Source organism: Candida oxycetoniae (assembly GCF_023343755.2).
Source record: "Candida oxycetoniae strain CBS 10844 chromosome Unknown scaffold19, whole genome shotgun sequence".
NCBI lineage: Eukaryota > Fungi > Ascomycota > Pichiomycetes > Serinales > Debaryomycetaceae > Lodderomyces > Lodderomyces oxycetoniae.
This window is the reverse complement of record NW_026055479.1, coordinates 39,071-56,223: the sequence shown is the minus strand read 5'-3', so window position 1 is coordinate 56,223 and position 17,153 is coordinate 39,071. Positions and strand designations below refer to the sequence as shown.

General features: G+C 36.9%; 8 protein-coding genes across 8 annotated transcripts; 2 read left to right on the top strand and 6 right to left on the bottom strand. All coding sequences in view use genetic code 12, as the record gives it.

The window, feature by feature from the left end:
• Positions 1-95: 95 nt before the first annotated feature.
• KGF56_004024 (uncharacterized protein) lies at positions 96-599 on the bottom strand (the record flags this gene model as incomplete). The annotated part of the gene is made up of 1 exon (XM_049325420.1): positions 96-599. The coding sequence occupies one exon, from the start codon at positions 597-599 to the stop codon at positions 96-98; it is 504 nt and encodes a 167-aa protein (XP_049178882.1).
• Positions 600-1,088: 489 nt separating this feature from the next.
• On the bottom strand, positions 1,089-2,690 carry FCY21 (purine-cytosine permease; the record flags this gene model as incomplete). Its single annotated transcript, XM_049325419.1, has 1 exon — positions 1,089-2,690. One exon carries the CDS (start codon positions 2,688-2,690, stop codon positions 1,089-1,091), a length of 1,602 nt encoding a protein of 533 aa, XP_049178881.1.
• Positions 2,691-4,244: 1,554 nt separating this feature from the next.
• Positions 4,245-5,228, bottom strand: GCN4 (amino acid starvation-responsive transcription factor; the record flags this gene model as incomplete). The annotated part of the gene is made up of 1 exon (XM_049325417.1): positions 4,245-5,228. One exon carries the CDS (start codon positions 5,226-5,228, stop codon positions 4,245-4,247), a length of 984 nt encoding a protein of 327 aa, XP_049178880.1.
• Positions 5,229-6,247: 1,019 nt separating this feature from the next.
• On the bottom strand, positions 6,248-7,762 carry KGF56_004021 (uncharacterized protein; the record flags this gene model as incomplete). The annotated part of the gene is made up of 1 exon (XM_049325416.1): positions 6,248-7,762. One exon carries the CDS (start codon positions 7,760-7,762, stop codon positions 6,248-6,250), a length of 1,515 nt encoding a protein of 504 aa, XP_049178879.1.
• Positions 7,763-8,111: 349 nt separating this feature from the next.
• KGF56_004020 (uncharacterized protein) lies at positions 8,112-8,573 on the top strand (the record flags this gene model as incomplete). Its single annotated transcript, XM_049325415.1, has 1 exon — positions 8,112-8,573. One exon carries the CDS (start codon positions 8,112-8,114, stop codon positions 8,571-8,573), a length of 462 nt encoding a protein of 153 aa, XP_049178878.1.
• Positions 8,574-9,061: 488 nt separating this feature from the next.
• Positions 9,062-10,307, top strand: KGF56_004019 (uncharacterized protein; the record flags this gene model as incomplete). The annotated part of the gene is made up of 2 exons (XM_049325414.1): positions 9,062-10,175; positions 10,300-10,307. 2 exons carry the CDS (start codon positions 9,062-9,064, stop codon positions 10,305-10,307), a joined length of 1,122 nt encoding a protein of 373 aa, XP_049178877.1.
• Positions 10,308-10,511: 204 nt separating this feature from the next.
• MSH3 (mismatch repair protein) lies at positions 10,512-13,574 on the bottom strand (the record flags this gene model as incomplete). Its single annotated transcript, XM_049325413.1, has 1 exon — positions 10,512-13,574. One exon carries the CDS (start codon positions 13,572-13,574, stop codon positions 10,512-10,514), a length of 3,063 nt encoding a protein of 1,020 aa, XP_049178876.1.
• Positions 13,575-14,122: 548 nt separating this feature from the next.
• KGF56_004017 (uncharacterized protein) lies at positions 14,123-15,976 on the bottom strand (the record flags this gene model as incomplete). The annotated part of the gene is made up of 2 exons (XM_049325412.1): positions 14,123-15,417; positions 15,628-15,976. 2 exons carry the CDS (start codon positions 15,974-15,976, stop codon positions 14,123-14,125), a joined length of 1,644 nt encoding a protein of 547 aa, XP_049178875.1.
• Between the last annotated feature and the right edge of the window lie 1,177 nt (positions 15,977-17,153).

Below are 17,153 nucleotides of genomic sequence, written 5' to 3'. Positions count from 1 at the left end.
ATTGGGCGTTAGCTGTATGCGTGTGTATGCATGTGTGTGTGTGTGTGTGTGTACATCTACCGTGTGTACGTCTTTAAATATCACTTCCTTTCCCATCAGCAACAATTAGCCTTGCCCACCGATTCCCATTTATTCATCCAGTCATTTGCTCTAATCAATATACGCATGATATCTCTCTCCCCCCTGTCGCAGTCATTTAGGTCAAACCTCTTCCTACCACTTCTATTACTTGTCACCTCTGAATTTGTCTTTACTTCTGTCTCTGTCAGCAACCCTAGTTTCCCCAATTTTATCAAATCAATACAACTCAACAATATAGCAGATTGAAATTCCAATACTGGGAAACACCGTTCAAATTGCGGCGACGATATGAATTCAAATAAATGTAAATATATTTTATTCATGAGTATATTATTCTTTTGCTTGAGTGACTCGTATTCCTTTATCTTAGAATTAGTTGGACCATGGCCTTTCTTTTGACAGGAAGATAGCGATTGTCGTTGTTGTTGCAGCTGCAGCTGCAGCTGCAGATGCAGATGCTGCTTGGATTGCCCATGCGGTGTTGATTTTTGAATTTTTGATTGTGTTTTGGTAGACATTCTTTCAGATGTTTTTGCGGTTGATGAGAAAGTTATCCGAATTTCACTCCTCTTTATTTTTGGTTTAACGATCCCTATTAGAGAAAACTTTGTTCTTCACGATATCAAAAACTTTGATTTTTCGTCTTTCAGTTACAAGAGATTTGCGAATATATCAATTTTTACAAGTAGCCTGATTTAGGGGGGAGGAAAAAAAGCGGAGGAATTATGGTTCAAAGTAGAAAACAGAGAGGAAGAAGAAAAGAGAGGAAGAGGCGAGAGGTGAGAGAAAGAGAGAAAGAGTTGATAGGAAGAGAGAAAGAGGTGAGAGAAAGAGAGAAAGAGGTGAGAGAAAGAGGTGAGAGAAAGAGGTGAGAGAAAGAGGTGAAAGAAAGAAAGCATCAGCTCCAACTTAGCCAAACATCGACGTAAAAATTGACCTACTAGATCAAAACTATACCAATCTCTATCTTAAATCCCGATTCTATTTTTCTCTACCAATATTACGTTCTATCGTAAATACTTTTTCTCAAAGTATCTTGTTGTATTAAAACCAATAAATGCAAAAGCAAAGCCTAGCTCAAAAGCAATGTCTCCACCATACTCGCCAATTTGTCTAGCTATTACACCCGAATACCAAGTCTGGTTCATACCAATAACAACACCAGCAACTCCACAGCAGAATCCAAAAGTACCAGCTAATCCCAAGGGATACGCTTGCTTATTCGCATACTGCGTATAATCGTAAGCTCGAAAATCACCTCTGTGCCATATCAAATGGGAACTTAACATAAGAGACTCATAAATAGCCAAGTAATACGAAACCAAATTCATGAAATTGTCCATAACGGAAGCAAAATCGTAATATGCTGGGATACATATAGCCAAAGTAGCGCAATTTCCAAGAATGGTCCATGCAACACGAGGAATTTTGGATAAGGGGGTCCACAAAGTTTGAGCACTTAGAGCCATTGAGTACATGTTGGGAACATTGTTTGCAACTGTAGATAATGCCAAAACAACACAGCAAAACTGACCAAAGCCATGTAACGAATCAGTAACCAAAATACCATAGATTAATCCACCAACTGACTTTGTTTCATACAATTCGGCCCATTCCGGTTTTTTTGCAATTCCCGTAGCACAGGCAGCACCCAAGATTAAAACGGAAACTAAAGGTACATATAACCCAACAAATATGGCAAAGAATATCTTGGGCAAACTACGATTTCGTGGTTGGTAAACGGTAAAGTCCGAAGCATATGTTGTCCATCCCGTAGCAAATCCAAAGATTGTGCCGCCAAAACTTAAAACATTCCCAGCCGTAGTTTGCCCACCGACAAATCCGGCACTGTGGAAAGAGTGAGTCATGGCAAATCTAACAATTATAATTATGAATATAATAAAATTAGGAACCCAGGCCCATTTCTCATAAAGATGAATAACATGATATCCAAAGAATGTAATCAAAATTGTACATACAACCAAGATTAAACATCCTGCCCAAGGAGGCAAGGCCCCATTATTAACAATATGTAGCAATTGAGCACTGGACATGATATTGACCGCACCCCATCCTACACAAGCAATAACATTGATAAAACTGAAAATTCTCACTGTGATATCACCAATAAGAAATCTGGATAATATCATTTGTCTTAGACCTAAAGGAGGTCCAAAACATGAAAAATAAGCCACGGTAAAGGCACCCAATGCTGCAAAAAATATAATGATCAAAACGACTTGACCAAATGCTAATTTGAAAACGGTTATACCTAGCGCACCTAAAGCAAAAGTAGCAACTACTAAATTGGCACTCAACCACATTGAAGCCGAATTCCATATAGAAAACTCAGTTTTCTCTTCATCTGTGACTAAGTCAATACCTTTTGTTTCAGCATTTAGCTTATGAGCCCAACGATCTACAAAATTGATTTTAATTTCGTCTACTTCTGTAGCACTAGCTGTGATTGATGAACCTTGACCGAGATATTTAACATCGTCATCATATGATGTTTCCGATATCTTTTCGTTGGTCAAAGATATATTTTTTTCGGGATCTCCTTCCTCCTCTACTGGAGATATGCTACTCCTGTCATCATTGTAACCCATGATAAAATAGCTGAAAATAAGACTTTCAGTATTTAAATATAGATACTGGGATGGAGATGGATAATCTATATCTAGACTAGATATATAGGAGATGGATAATCTATATCTAAACTAGGTATATAGGAGATGGTATCTAAGGATGGAAGGAGAGGAAAGGGGGTAGTAATAGCTTCAATATTGAGTCACTTTTGTTTGCAGGTAGAAACTTGATCCTTTTTTATAAAAAAGAGAAAAGGAAATGATAGAATTTGGGGTTATTGACTTTGAGACAAGAAATGATAACGACGCTAAGTAAGACCCTTTCACTTTCTCTTTATCTCTTTTTCTCTCTCTCTCTTTCTCTCTCTCTCTCTCTTTCTCTCTCTCTCTCTTTCTCTCTCTCTCTCTCTTTCTCTGGCTCTTTTTCTACACCATAATACTAGAGATTTTTTTTCACAATGCAAGAAAAATCCGATGCTTCTAGTACAATTGCTTATTGTTTTAATTTAGATAAGGATTTTTGAGCTGATCCTTCCTCAACTACCCATAGAGAATAGTTGCTTTTTTGTATTGAGGTATGGGTTTATGTCAGAATATGAAAATTTATTTCTTTTTTTTCTTTTCTTTTTTCGTTTAAACGGTTACTCATCAATAATAAGACTAACCAAAGATAATTGAAATTGTCAGAGACTTTTAGTCTTCAAACGTACAGAGCTTTGGTTTTGGCTCCATCGGAGATTCCTATCTTCCAATTTTCAATCCTTTTCGCTCTAAGTGAAAAAAAAAATTGTCTACAACCCCCCAACCACCCCCAAATAAGTCGAAAATAACAAAGCTTGTTTTTTCCTCGACTAATGCTTTCTCGTAAAAAGTATAAACTCAGTTTTGTATTTGTACTCTTTGTTGACAGATTTTTCACTTTTTGAAGTGATGCTAGCCATATTTTCTCAAACCTCAGTCTTACTTTTTTTTTCTTCAAAAAAATAAAAAAAATAAAAATAAAAAAGGAATCTGTAAATTGAAATCGCCGTAGATGAATATGACGCGACATAGTCAAGCACCAACAACAAATTCTTAAATGGTGAGAGTACTTATCTACTATCTTAAACCAAGTTTCATTTCCTGTTTCCTTTTTGGTGTTTTATATCTCTGTGTAAAGGCTTTCTTGTTTCATATTGTATAGATAATTAAAAACCTTTCCTATATAGTTTATCAAAAAAAAAAAAAAAAAAAAAAAAAAAAAAAAAAAAAAAAAAAAAAAAAAATTAATTTATATGAATTTAGATCCTCCAGATATTGATATCTTTCTAGTCACCGCTTTTAACATTGCAATGTATATTAGTTTATACGCCTCTTGCATGGTGCTGCTTACGGTAATTCACGGCATCCTACGAGAGAAAGGCACAAACCCGTGTTTGTCTGAAATTTTGCCTATTCAATTTAGTCCCCTTGCATAAACTGACATGACACGTGTAAAAAACAAAGCCCTAGGGTACCGGATTTTTTTAGTACAGTATAGTATGAAAAATTAAAAAGAAAAACTAAATACATATGAACAAACTTTGACAAAAAAACTCAAAAACTAATACCATTAGAGCAGAGTAAAGATTTCAATCTCTCAACCTCTAGACTCAACTGACTATTCTCTTTCAACAATCCACCAACACGGTCCTCCAATTGAGACATTCTCTCCATCTTTCTAGCTCTTGATCTTCTAGCAGCTTCTGTATTTTTGGCTCTTTTCAAAACAGTCAAATCTTCGATTCCGCTGAGATCAATTGGCTTGAGTGATTGTGATCTTTGCTTCTTGGAATAAGACACACATCCCAAATGATCAACTGCAGCCTTCTTTGTAAAAGTATTAGTAGTAGGAGTAGTAGGAGTAGTAGTAGCGGGTCTCTTCACATCCAACTGCGGAGTTGGTAATGTAGATGAAGGATTTGGAGTGAACAATTGAGTTTGTTCAACTTCTTTAAAGCTTCTCTTTTTAACCCTTGATGTGGCGGCTTGTGCTGGTGGTGCAATGCTGGTGCACTCGGTGCTTGCCATTTCCAGACCTGAAACAGGGGTAGTTGCAGTGGAAATAGTTTCATCAGTCAAACCATTTGGTAATGGTTCAACCAATAAAGCTTCCAACATTAAATCGTCCAAAGGAACTTCTTTTCCACCATCACACTTGTCTAAAGAGATAATCGGACCATTAGCAGCACCTGAACGAGCCAAAGAAGTGAGATTTGCTTCATCTTCATCTTCATCTTCATCCTCCTTTTCAAACAAAGCAACCCAATCATCCTTGGAATTAACATTGACACCATCAATGATAAAGTCAAGCTCGTCAAACATGGGAGTATGGTCCAACATAGCGTCTTCTTTTCCATCAAGATTCGTACTAAAGACAGAATCCAATACGCTTGAATGGATTTGAAAAGGTGACGCAATTTCCTCACCAACGACACTTGTCAGTTTTGGTGTAAAGGATTCATTTGTAGCTGCAGCGGGCTCAATCGCTGGGTCCTCTGACTTTAGCAATGTAGTAGTATTAGTAGTATTAACAGACATTTGAGATATATTTTGGTATTGGGTAGATTTTATATTTTAACGGTTCTTTTTCTTCGTATCTTAATCTAACGGGGGTAGTAATAATTCTAGTAAAACGAGATGGTACGCCATAATGGACGGTGGAGGTAGTAAATTAATCTATTTCAACATATTTGAATAAGGGGAAAGGATTGATTAGAAACCAAAAAAAAAATATCAAGCAGGGATTTTTTTTTTTAAAAAAAGTGAATTCTTTTCAAGTTTATTTATAGGTTAACGATAAATAAAGTAAGACTTCTTCTTTACTTTTTATCTGAAATTGTAAAATATCAACAAAAATATTTAAGCACACATTTTGAAAATTTAGTGTAACTGTGATAAATGGGAAAACGGCAAAATGTTATAAAATGTTATAAAACGTTATAAAATGTTATACTCTGTGTTTGTTGAATTTAATTTTAGTTGATATATAGATGGTATAAGAGAAAAGAGAAAAAAAGGATGGTGAAAATTTTCAACAAAATTTGGTTATTAGTTGGCCTTTATATGATTCGTTTGAATTTTTCACTAAATTTACCAGTGGTACACGCCCCTCCCTCATACGACCCTTTGCCGAAGCCAAATAAGGAAAGCGCGCTTAATTCCACTTATGAGTCATATAGATTGGTTTCTCCCTGTTTCCCTACAATCAGGAGAGAGGTATAAGTGATGTTTCAAGCCTCAAAAATTGATTTGAAATTGAATCAATGGGTGTAGTTTCTGTGACAAGTACATTTTTTGACTGCATCCAAGATCCCGAGACAGTGAGAAACACTTTACCTGGAAACTATATATATACCGTTATACACACAATAGAATATATATATCATACATATAATACGATATATATATGTATATATATGTATAGCAGTTTCTTCCACTTGTGAACCACTCATAATTTGGTTTCAGAAAAGTTTTTTCTAGCCCGTTTACGGGTGATAAGGGTCTCCGATTAGGTGCGTTTTTTCAATTTTTTCAATTTTTTTCAATTTTTTTCATTTTTATTTATTAATCTTCATCCATTTTGGTATCTTCAACTTATGCTTACCTTTTTTATCCTCTTCATTCGATAAGGCCAGTTTAGGTCTACTACTTTGTTTTCCGCTTGAGGTATCACTAGGCAATTCACTTCTGTGTTTCTCTAAAATTCGTTCGGGCAACTCGTCGCTTTGTTTGATTACTAAATCCTTGCTATTACTATTCAAAAAGGGCCCCTTCTTATTCAAACTGTTCTTGCTTAACTCCCAAATCAAAATGATTTGTTCATTTTGGAAATCGGGTAGTTTGTAAAGATACTCTTGGTTCAAAGTAAACGACTGGTTCAATTTGGTGAATGGTGGGAATCCAATTTTCAAACTATAATTGTCAATAAATTGTGGTAGCAATAATTCATCTATTTTCTTGATTAAGTTCCCAAACTTGATCTCGGAAACGTTTTCAAGTAAATTTATTTGAAGCATTGATCCATCGGGGAATTTGATCCTGATTAAATATCTAGGTGGTATTTTACCACCACCATTGGGATTCTTTTTGGTTCTTTGTGCAGAATTCCGAATGGCATTTTGATACGTTTTTACTTGATGCACAGTCACATGATAGTCTTCATCAGGATTTTCGTATGACGGTTGTGGTTTATCTGAAGGCACATACAATTGAGGTGTTTCTTTGAGTTCTTCTTCTTGGTACACAAATGAAGCAGACGTGGCTTCCAGACGTGAAATCTCTCCCTTTGTTGTTGAAGTTTTTCCCACTCCTACTCTTTCTTCCCCTTCTATCATTTCGATATCCTCAGTTGTAGGCGCGGCATTAACAAGCCCTGTGTCCATTTCAGCCTCTTTACTTGCTGCTGCACGAGCTTCTGCTACTTTTTCCTCCCTTTCTTCTAATTTCCTCTTTTCCTCCTCCCTTTCCTTCTCCTTCTCCCTCTCCCTTTCTTCTAATTTCCTCTTTTCCTCTTCAATTTGTCTTTTCTTTTTCTCTTGCTCGATTTGCAACTTCACCGCTTCCTGTTGTTTCTTATGGTAAGCTTCTTCTTCCTTTGTCGTCCTTGTATACTCTAAACGCATTGCAACACTATCGGCAGCTCCTAAAAGTGAGCCAAGACTTGTGCTTTGATATCTAGCCCAGTTTACTGTCGAGTTTAGTATTCGCAACTGAGTAGGTTTCGAAGTATCCACTTTAAATTGGCTCAACACTTGACTCAATGGTATATTTGCATTACATTTGTCAACCAAAGAACCCTTTTCAGTGATTAATTTTACATTTATCATTTTGTTCAAATCCAATTTCTTGACCTTCAAAACTAGTTTGGAATTATTGATTAGGTTCGTTAACCTAATTGGCAATCCCAAGTCTATCAATTTGTCATTATGGTATAGCTCTCCCCTGTAACTCGAAGAATCAACCTTATACACCGTTAAACATTGAGACACTAATTGAGAAACTGACGAGGATTTGGAAACAGTAAGCTTTTTCGACTGGTTCAAGTAGCTGACGTTGAGTGATATCGTTGCCATTATAGTCCACTTTTTTCAACTCTTTCTTTTTATACTTTTTACTCTCTTTGATGTACCCCAATTGATGGCGAAATGATCCACTCTAATGACAAACAGTCAATGTCACATATTTCGGAAAAGAAAAATATCTTGTCAAAAAAAAAAAAAAAACATTTTGCGACACTCACTGAAAACGTGAGTGATACTTTATTTTTTTGTTTTACCAAATGCCCTTATCTCATCAAGGGGCAAAAACTCATTACCAATCAACACAGATACAGGCAAAAACTCATTACCGATCGACACAGATACAGGCACACACACACACACACACACGCGCGCGCAGAGGGATCTACAAAGTTCGAAAACAATGTGCTTGTGCCTTTGGGATATTTGCTTAATTGTTTTATCAGTATTTTTCCCACCGTTACCGGTATGGATTTGTCGAGGTATATGTTCGTATGACTCGTTGATCAATATTCTATTAATGTTTCTAGGCTATTTCCCAGGCTTAATACATTCATGGTATATTATTGCCAAGTATCCACCATATTATAACCATGAAGAATCTAGAGTGTACTTTGTCTATAGAAGTGATTTAGAGAATCAAACACCAGCTGAGCCAGGAAGGGGTCCCCGATGTACCCGTCCTCATCGTGATGAAAATACCAGGAGTATTGCACAGGAGCCTCAAAGTCAACCTCTGTTTAATTATGGGGCCGTTGGTGAAGGTGGCAGCGGTAGTGGAACTAGTAACATCAATGATGGTGCGTCTAGACAAGTTTTTGGTCCTCCTGCTTATAGTGAGCTAGATAATAAGCAACTGCAATAGAGAGAGAGAGAGAAAAAAAAGAGACAACCAATTGTATAGTTGACTCTCGAAAGAGGGTAAAGTCATTATATGCTTCATACAAGCTGGATTTATACGTCAATTTTGCTTTTGAAAGTAAGTTATCTCTTGTACTACACTGCTCTTGTATTTTTTTGCATCATGCACTTTTCTATATAAAAGATCTTGATGTCGGTGTCAGAGTCAGAGTCGTTTATTTTCTTATCTATATATAAATGTCGCCACGAGTGCTCACGACATCATCACTATCTTTTCAGTGTCGACGACATTATAGACTATTTTTCAGTGTCGGCGACATCATAGCTTATCTTTTTTTTCTAGTGCCCTCGGATATAATGATTTCCGGGCCCGCAATATTTAAGATAAGAAGAGATAAAAGGGAAAAGGATCAAAATCTAGATCCAGATCCCCCTTGAAAATTAATATAATTTTGAGCCATGACCTCTTTGATTAGAGACTCGATACAAATAATGGGCGATCCAAATACCCAATCCTTTACAAATTTGTCTTCGTCTTCTTTATTTTCTTCTTTTTCACAAGCAAACGAAACCTCGGTTTCCACAAATTCTTCCATCAACTCAATACCGCTTACCAAATCATTTCAAGATTGGTGGTCGAGTCCAACAAGATTGAGACAAGAGACAAAGTCCAATACAAAGAAGGATGAGATACTTGAACAAGCGAAACAAAGAAACCGGAAAATTGAATTTGATTTATTTAGAGCGGTGCTTCCAAGTAAGATTTATATCAAGCCTCTTGATGAGAAAGAAGAGGAGGAAACTGGTGACTCAGAAAACACTATATGGGGACAATTGATGGATGTCGAACTCGAAGATGGTACTGTTATCCACGAGTTTTATCTAGAAAATAACGAAACAGGGTCTGTTTCCGAGCAACATATAGTGATCATTCATGGATACATGGCTGCCCTCGGCTATTTCATCAAAAATATTGAGCTGTTGGTATCAATAATGGGAGTGAGACTACATATAATAGACCTTCCAGGGTTTGGAAACTCTTCAAGAGCAAAGTTTCCTGAGGAGTTTTTAACTGAACCAAGAGAGCTCAAGAATAAAATATATCAGATATTACAAATTGAAAGTTGGTTCATTGACAAGATAGAGAGCTGGAGGAAAATTCGTCGCATCGACCATTTCAAGTTGATCGGTCATTCCATGGGTGCCTATCTCTCTTGTTGTTATCTTATGAAACACAATAATCAAAATGGAAAAAAGTTGGTAGACGACCTTATTTTAATTAGTCCTATGGGTACCGAATCAAGTGAGCACAGTCTAATCAATAATAAGAAGTTTGATATTAACTTGCACGGCACAAACGATCCTTTTCAAGAGTTGGTCATAGAAGAAGAAGACGGCAAAGTAGTAATAAATGAAGAGTTTACAAAATTATTGGACACTTTAGGTAGACCAAAATTCCCCAAAAACTATATTTTACAAAAACTATGGCAATTTAATATGTCGGCATTTGAAGTTTTACAAAAATTGGGACCTTTTTATTCCAAAATCTTGTCATATTGGTCGTTTCAAAGATTCAAAAATTTCAGCGAGTCCGATGATACACATGGTTTAATTCTTAAATTGCATGATTATTCGTATTCAATCTTTAATCAGTATCAAGGATCAGGGGAATTAGCAATTACAAAACTCATTAACCATCAAATTTTAGCTCGACTCCCGCTTTGCGATAGAGGTCTAGTTGATTTTTTTGCAAATGAGAAAATCAGTAACATGTGGGTTTATGGTGATAAGGACTGGATGAATCACAAAGGAGGAGAATACATATTCAAAAAAATTCAAAATAAAAACGAAACATTAACCAGGTTTGAAATAGTCCAAGATGCGGGCCATCACATTTATTTAGACAATCCAAAAGCATTCAATGCTTTAGTATTAGATTTTTTCAATCTAGAAACTTGAAAATGTTTTCCATACTTGTTTTTTGTTGCAAAACCATTCTCAATGTCTCTAGTAAATGAATATTATCTTCCATCTCAATCTTGTTTTTCAACTCTTCACTAACTTTATAAGCTTCGGAAATTACATCGTTAGGTATCCCGGATAATTTAGCAACGTTCAATCCATACAGACTATTAACCACCCCGCGACACAAGTTATACAAAAATATGACTTCGGGGAAATCTTGATCTTTACTGGCAATCTCTTCAAATCCCATATGATAGTTGACTACGTCCCCTGGGTAATCGTGCTCAAGGACATGGATTGATGGATAGTGAGTGATAAATAATAGTAAAGGTTTTTTTTCAGATTCAATAAAGTATCTCAAAATTGCATATGCCAATGCTATTCCGTCAGTTGTTCCTGTTCCCCTACCAATTTCATCCAAAATAAGCAATGACCTATTTGTCAAATGCTGAATAATATTAGCACATTCCAACATCTCAGTCATAAATGTAGAATTACCCTTGAGAATATTATCACTGGCTCCCATCCTTATAAATATCGAGTCGAATATTCCCATTGTTGCAGATTCACATGGTAGATAGCACCCTATTTGAGTCATGACTGTAAACAACGCAACCATTTTCACATACGATGATTTTCCTCCCATATTTGGACCTGTGATAATCAACGCTCGATTGGAATCATATTGAATATTTATGTCATTACCAACATAGTTATCCCTCAATTGCTCAATAATTGGATGACGTGCATTCTTCACATTGATACCCAATTCATCAGTCAATGTTGGTTTCACTTTGGTGTTTAGCACACTTATTGCAGTCAAAGAAAGCAAACAATCGAATACAGCTAAATGCTTGACAATTTTTTGAAAAAACCCATATTGAGAATCTATATTTTGCAAAAATTCAACAAATGCATCATCGCATTTTTGAACCAACATTTCTTCGTGATATTGTTTTAATTTATATAGGTCGGATACTTCTTTCGAACGGAAACGACTTACTGTTGATGTCCCATTGATTTTGGAAAACGACGCCGGAAGTGAGCCCACTTGTTTCCCATTGCGAACTTCAATTAAATATGGCTCTCTATTACTCGTCACGTACTTTAATTGCGGCCGCTGCAAAAGCCGTCTAATTTTCAACAATTCTTCGTCCAATAATTTTTCAACATTTCTAATCTCCTCAAACTCGTGTTTAATATCATCGAAGCCATAGTTCAAGTTGAAAAACTTTGTTTTCTGCTCAAAAGGGTCCCTCAGTTCATTAAGCAAGTATGCTGGGTTGATCATGTTTGTGAAGTTATATACAATGTCAGTCTTTGACAGTTCTAGCAAATCCTTCAACATGGTAGTTAGTAAGGGAGATTTCAAGTTTAATGACCCCATAATTGTTTTTTCAAACAGCTTAACCAACTTTAATATATCATTAAAGCTTTGCAACATCAAAAAGATTTGACTTCTATTGATCCTAGTAGACTGCGTGGTAGCAGAATAGTGAATCTTGATCAAAAGCTCTTCCAAATCCAAGTTTTTACCGATTTTAGTCAACTGTTTGATCAAGGAGTCAACAACATGATTAAACTGATTACTCAAATCCTCCACCGCTTGGTACCTTTCTTCAATCCTATCGCGTTCAATCAATGGTCTTGATAGCCACTTGTGCAAAAGTCTATCCCCAAATCTTGTCCGTGTGTGATTTAGCAACCAAACAAGCGTACCTTTCGGAGACTTGGGATTGGTGGAGTTTGTGAATATTTCTAATGCGTTTAAAGTGTTGGCAGGAAGAATCATGTACTTTCTAGAATCCTTGAATGTGCTTAAATTTTGAGGTATTGTGAAAATGTTGCTCAATTTGAATTCTGCTAAATACTTGAGAAGTTCTGAAATGCATTCTTGAATAGATAAGGGGAAATTTGACCTGTAAAACTCCACTATACTTGGGTTCAAGTAAGAGTTCAATACGCTAGGCTCAACAGTTTTATGCTCAATCTTCAACTCTTGATTTATCAATTTTAGACATTTCAATGTACTGGCACAAATCTCAGCCTCCTTGTTTATAACAATTACTTCGCTTGGCCGAAGATATAGTAATCGCGTCTCCAATTCCTCGCGGCCTACATTATCACCAAATACATCATAGATAATCTCACCGGTTAATGGTTGAGCAGCAACAACGGCAAAATCCCCTTGAGAAGTTTCATTAATGCAAACAATATAGTTGGGGTTTTCGTGCTCATCGGAATTTGGAATCAAATTACTTCCAATGAATTCATCGCTCATATATGTACCCTTGGTATAAACACCTGTAACTTCTCTTTTAATTAGATCGCCACTCTTGCCAACTTTATCGATTTCTTTGATAATTGCAGATTCCATTTGCTTGACTATTCCTACCTTAACTCCCGAATTCAAAATTCGTTGAAGGTTGATATGTAGTCTATTCTCTGGGAAAGAACAATATGAAAACCTTGGATCAGATGCTGATATATACATTATATTGAGACATTTTGAAACGTGTTTTGCATTTTCGCCAAATGCTTTATACTTGTATCCAATTTGAATCAAGAGGACTTTATCAGGATGCTTCTCGGTGAGTTCAACTATTTGACCTTCCAACGGGGTAAGTTTAGTAGCACGAGCCTTTTTTGATTTATGATTTAGTTGAACTTCCTCATTTGCCAGTCTTTTCTTCAAGGATTCCTCCACTCGAGTTTGATACAAGTCATCGGACAAATGAGTTTCGTATTGAAATTTCTCTATCGCATTTAAGCTCAGAGTCTCAACCGTATCTTCATCATTATCAGCAATGCTCAAAGAAGGGACACTTGTGTCCTCTGAAGATGGAGTCGCCACTTTTTCTTCCCTCCTGTCCAAATTTTTTCTTCTAGAATACTGAAATTTGTCAATACCATTTGAACAAGAAGCCGTTACCTTTGGCGGAACAATGTTATTACAACTTTTTGCTGGTGCTTCAGAAGACGACTTGGAGGTTTGACTGGGGAAAAAATGACTAATAGAAACTTGTCTCTTTGGCGCCATTACCCTCACACTTGTTCCTCTCCTTTTTTTCTCCCCCCTACTAAAAGCAAAGCACTTTTACAACGCGTTCAAGAAGATGTAGATGGGTACAGGGTTGGTGAAAAAAAAAAAAGATAAAATGGGGGGTTTCTACAACGCGTCTCTTTATATTCTACACGATTGTCCATCAACTTTCTGGTTGGTACAACAATTCTTGAAATGCGAAAGTGACACCTGCACACCAAGCTGCGACACTATCGAGCGACACTATCGAGCGACACTATCGAGCGACACTATCGAGCGACACTATCGAGCGACACTATCGAGCGACACTATCGAGCGACACTATCGAGCGACACTATCGAGCAGAGCGAGATAGTGGAGCACACTGACATTGTCTCGCTCTGCTCGATAGTGTCGTAACAAGCTATTCAGTACTGCTCCACTATCTCGCTCTGCTCGATAGTGTCGCTCGATAGTGAGCTTTTTCCATCAAATTTTTCTCTTTTTCCTTTTCCTATGCAATAAATACTTCTATATAATATTTCTTCATCGTTCTTCTTTTCATTTTATCGAACTCTGCTAAAACTGATGCTATTGACTGTATATTTTCTCAATCCTTCATGTGAATTGCTATTTATGGAAGCCATGCTGAGATTTGCACTGCGGTTTTGATACATCACACTTCTAGCATTTTCTTGAGATGCTAAAGTACCAGAAGACCTCGATTTTCTCAAAATGTTATTATTACTATTACTACTACTACTACTATTGGTGATAGCAGTAGTAGGCATACTCGACTGTTCTCCTGGTGCATTTTGGAAACTCTCTGATGTTTCGGTGCCGACACTAGGAGATGCGTCTACACTATTAGGACCGCTATTATAACTGCTCATGCTTCCTGTAGATGATGTGCTATTAATGCTATTTGATTTTGCATTTTGTGTCTTGTTTGGCTTTAGTTTTCGTGGACTTTCTTGTTGATTTAAAGAGGACCTGCTCGAATTAAATGCAACTTTTGCAGCAATTGATGAAGTTGACGAGTTTCTTCTTGATCTAAATTCATGCAGTGGTCGAGATACAGCAGACAGCAGCCGCTCTGGTTCTTCAGACGCGGGTTTTTTCTCAACTAATGGCCAGTGCATGTTTCCTGACGCAATTGCGGGTAATGAAGCTCCTCTTGAAAAAGAATAGCTTTTCTTTCTGGTATTTGATTTGGAATTGGGTGAGATTGTGTAGGATGACGCACTGGAAAGGATTGATTGCGGGGAACTAGGCTCGTCTTCTAAATTATTACTGGTGAATACTGCTCCTCTAACTGATGGTGATATTGTGACAGACTTTAAAGAATGCGTTTTATGGATGGAGGGCTGTTGCTGCTGTGTCGTCAAAGGTGTCAAGGGAGCTATTACCGGGCTTTGGAAATTAAAGTAGGATTTCAGGCTCGGTAATGTGGGCTTGTCGGTTCCGGTCGAGATGGTTAGTCCTACTGGATGCTTATTTGAATATGAAGTGTGGGACCTATTTCTTCCATTTGGCACTGAGTTTGACAGTAACTTGCGGTTGCTCGGTAATGAATTGGCATGTTTTCTCCCATTTTTAGCATCCTCATCAATACTTTGCATTGTCATCAGCACAAATGGACTTGAAAGTACTTTATTTTCAGCTTCAAACAGTGTTTCTGAATCGTTGATAAAGCTCAGTGGGTCGATAAATCCCGGTGGTAAAGTCGAATAGTCATGATGTAAGATATCCTTTTTCATTTTCTCATACTCCTTGATCAAGTCAAAGCTTGACGCGTAATCTTTTGCCAACCAGTCTTGCTTATTTCTAGTATTCTCGAGACTCGAGAGAGTCTTTTCCGCTAGCGTCTTGCTTTTTGAACTTAGTACTATATGGTTTACTAGCTCTCTTAAGCATTGTATGTTACCATACTGAAAGCACAAGTGTAAGCACGTATCACCCCTTGTGTCTTGTATTTTATAGTCGGCGCCAAACTCCAATAGCAACTTCAAACCGTCTTTGAAGTTGTATACACAGCTGAAATGCAAGGGAGTCCGGCATAGCTCACCACCGGGAAAGTTTAGCCAAAGTCTCCCAGGAAACTCTTGTAGTAGATAATGAAGTGTTTGTGAATGGTGTTTCTCCATGCACAAATGTAATACAGTGATGTTATCAAAGGTGAGAAGGTCAAGTTCCGTATATGCGTTTGATAGTTCTCCTAATGTCTTGTTTATAAATGCTATCAAGTGGAAACATATTAGGTAGTGGCCATAATAAGAAGAATAATGTAAATTCGACCATCCTTTATGATTTGAATCCAAATTCAACCATAATTCGGGAAATCGGGATAAAATCCTCTTGACTATAGGTAGATTACCTTCGATAACCGCATTCCTCAACCGACTGGAAGGATCTAGCATCCTAACATAGTATTGAAATAGTACAATAGTGACGGCTCAAAAAAAACTTTCCGTTACTCAAGACTTCAGAAACCAAACACGCCTGTCATCTATTAAAGGATTAAAGAGATTTATTAAAAAAAAAAAAGAAAAGAAAACCATGTATACTTGTAACCAACTAAATATAATAATAAAATTGATTAATTGATAGAATAAAAGATTACTATAGCATTTAAAAACTAAACCCAACTTTAATTTAGTATTGCGGTTGAGAGGAACAGGAAAATTGTAAATGACAATTGTTTGCCTTTAGCTTTCTAAAAATTGGTAGACAAGTACAACAAAACCCAAGGTAGTTGTCGTCAAAGGCTGTATTTTTATGGAGAGCAAACAAATTAGTAGATTAGGGCGTGAGGCAGGGATGAAAACTTATTCAAAAAATCACATCGCCCTTTTAACTAAAAATATTCCTAAAACTCAGCTGCAATGGGTCCCCCCCCCCCCGTTTGAAATACCTGAGGAGAAACTTTTACTTTTACTCGCTAAAACTCGACTCCCTCGTCCCTCGTCCCTCACCGGACCTCTGTTATATACTCATAGCCACCAATCCCCACTCCTCTTGAGGAACGCGCGGTGCTTTGAGCTCTCTTACCTTTTCTTTTCTTTTTTATTTTTTATTTTTTATTTTTTATTTTATTTTATTTTTTATTTTATTTTTTATTTTATTTTTTTTTTAGTTGAATCTGAAATTGCTATCCGCCCTTTTATTTTTATTATATACTGGCATGACAATCTATACAAGTCTCTGGTGCTACCTGATTTGTAAAACCCGAAGCGTCGGGAATAAGCAATGAATAAAATGCTTCCTTAGCTAGCAGAGCGAGATAGTGGAGAAACACCGACTCAATACTATTGACCAGCACCGACTCGACACTATCGTCAAAGTCGGACTGTTGACGATGAAACTGATACCGCTGGGGGAAAAAGAGTATGTGTGCGTGAGTTGAGAGAAGAATCTACAACAAAGACCCGTGTGTCAAATCAAACCCGTTAGAAATGTAATATTCTCTCCTCCCTGTGTAGACGACACTATCTCGCTCTGCCCGATAGTGGAGCAGCACCGACTGACACTATCGACATCGTCAAAGTCGGACCGTTGACGATGAAACTGATACCGCTGGAGGGAAAAGAGTATGTG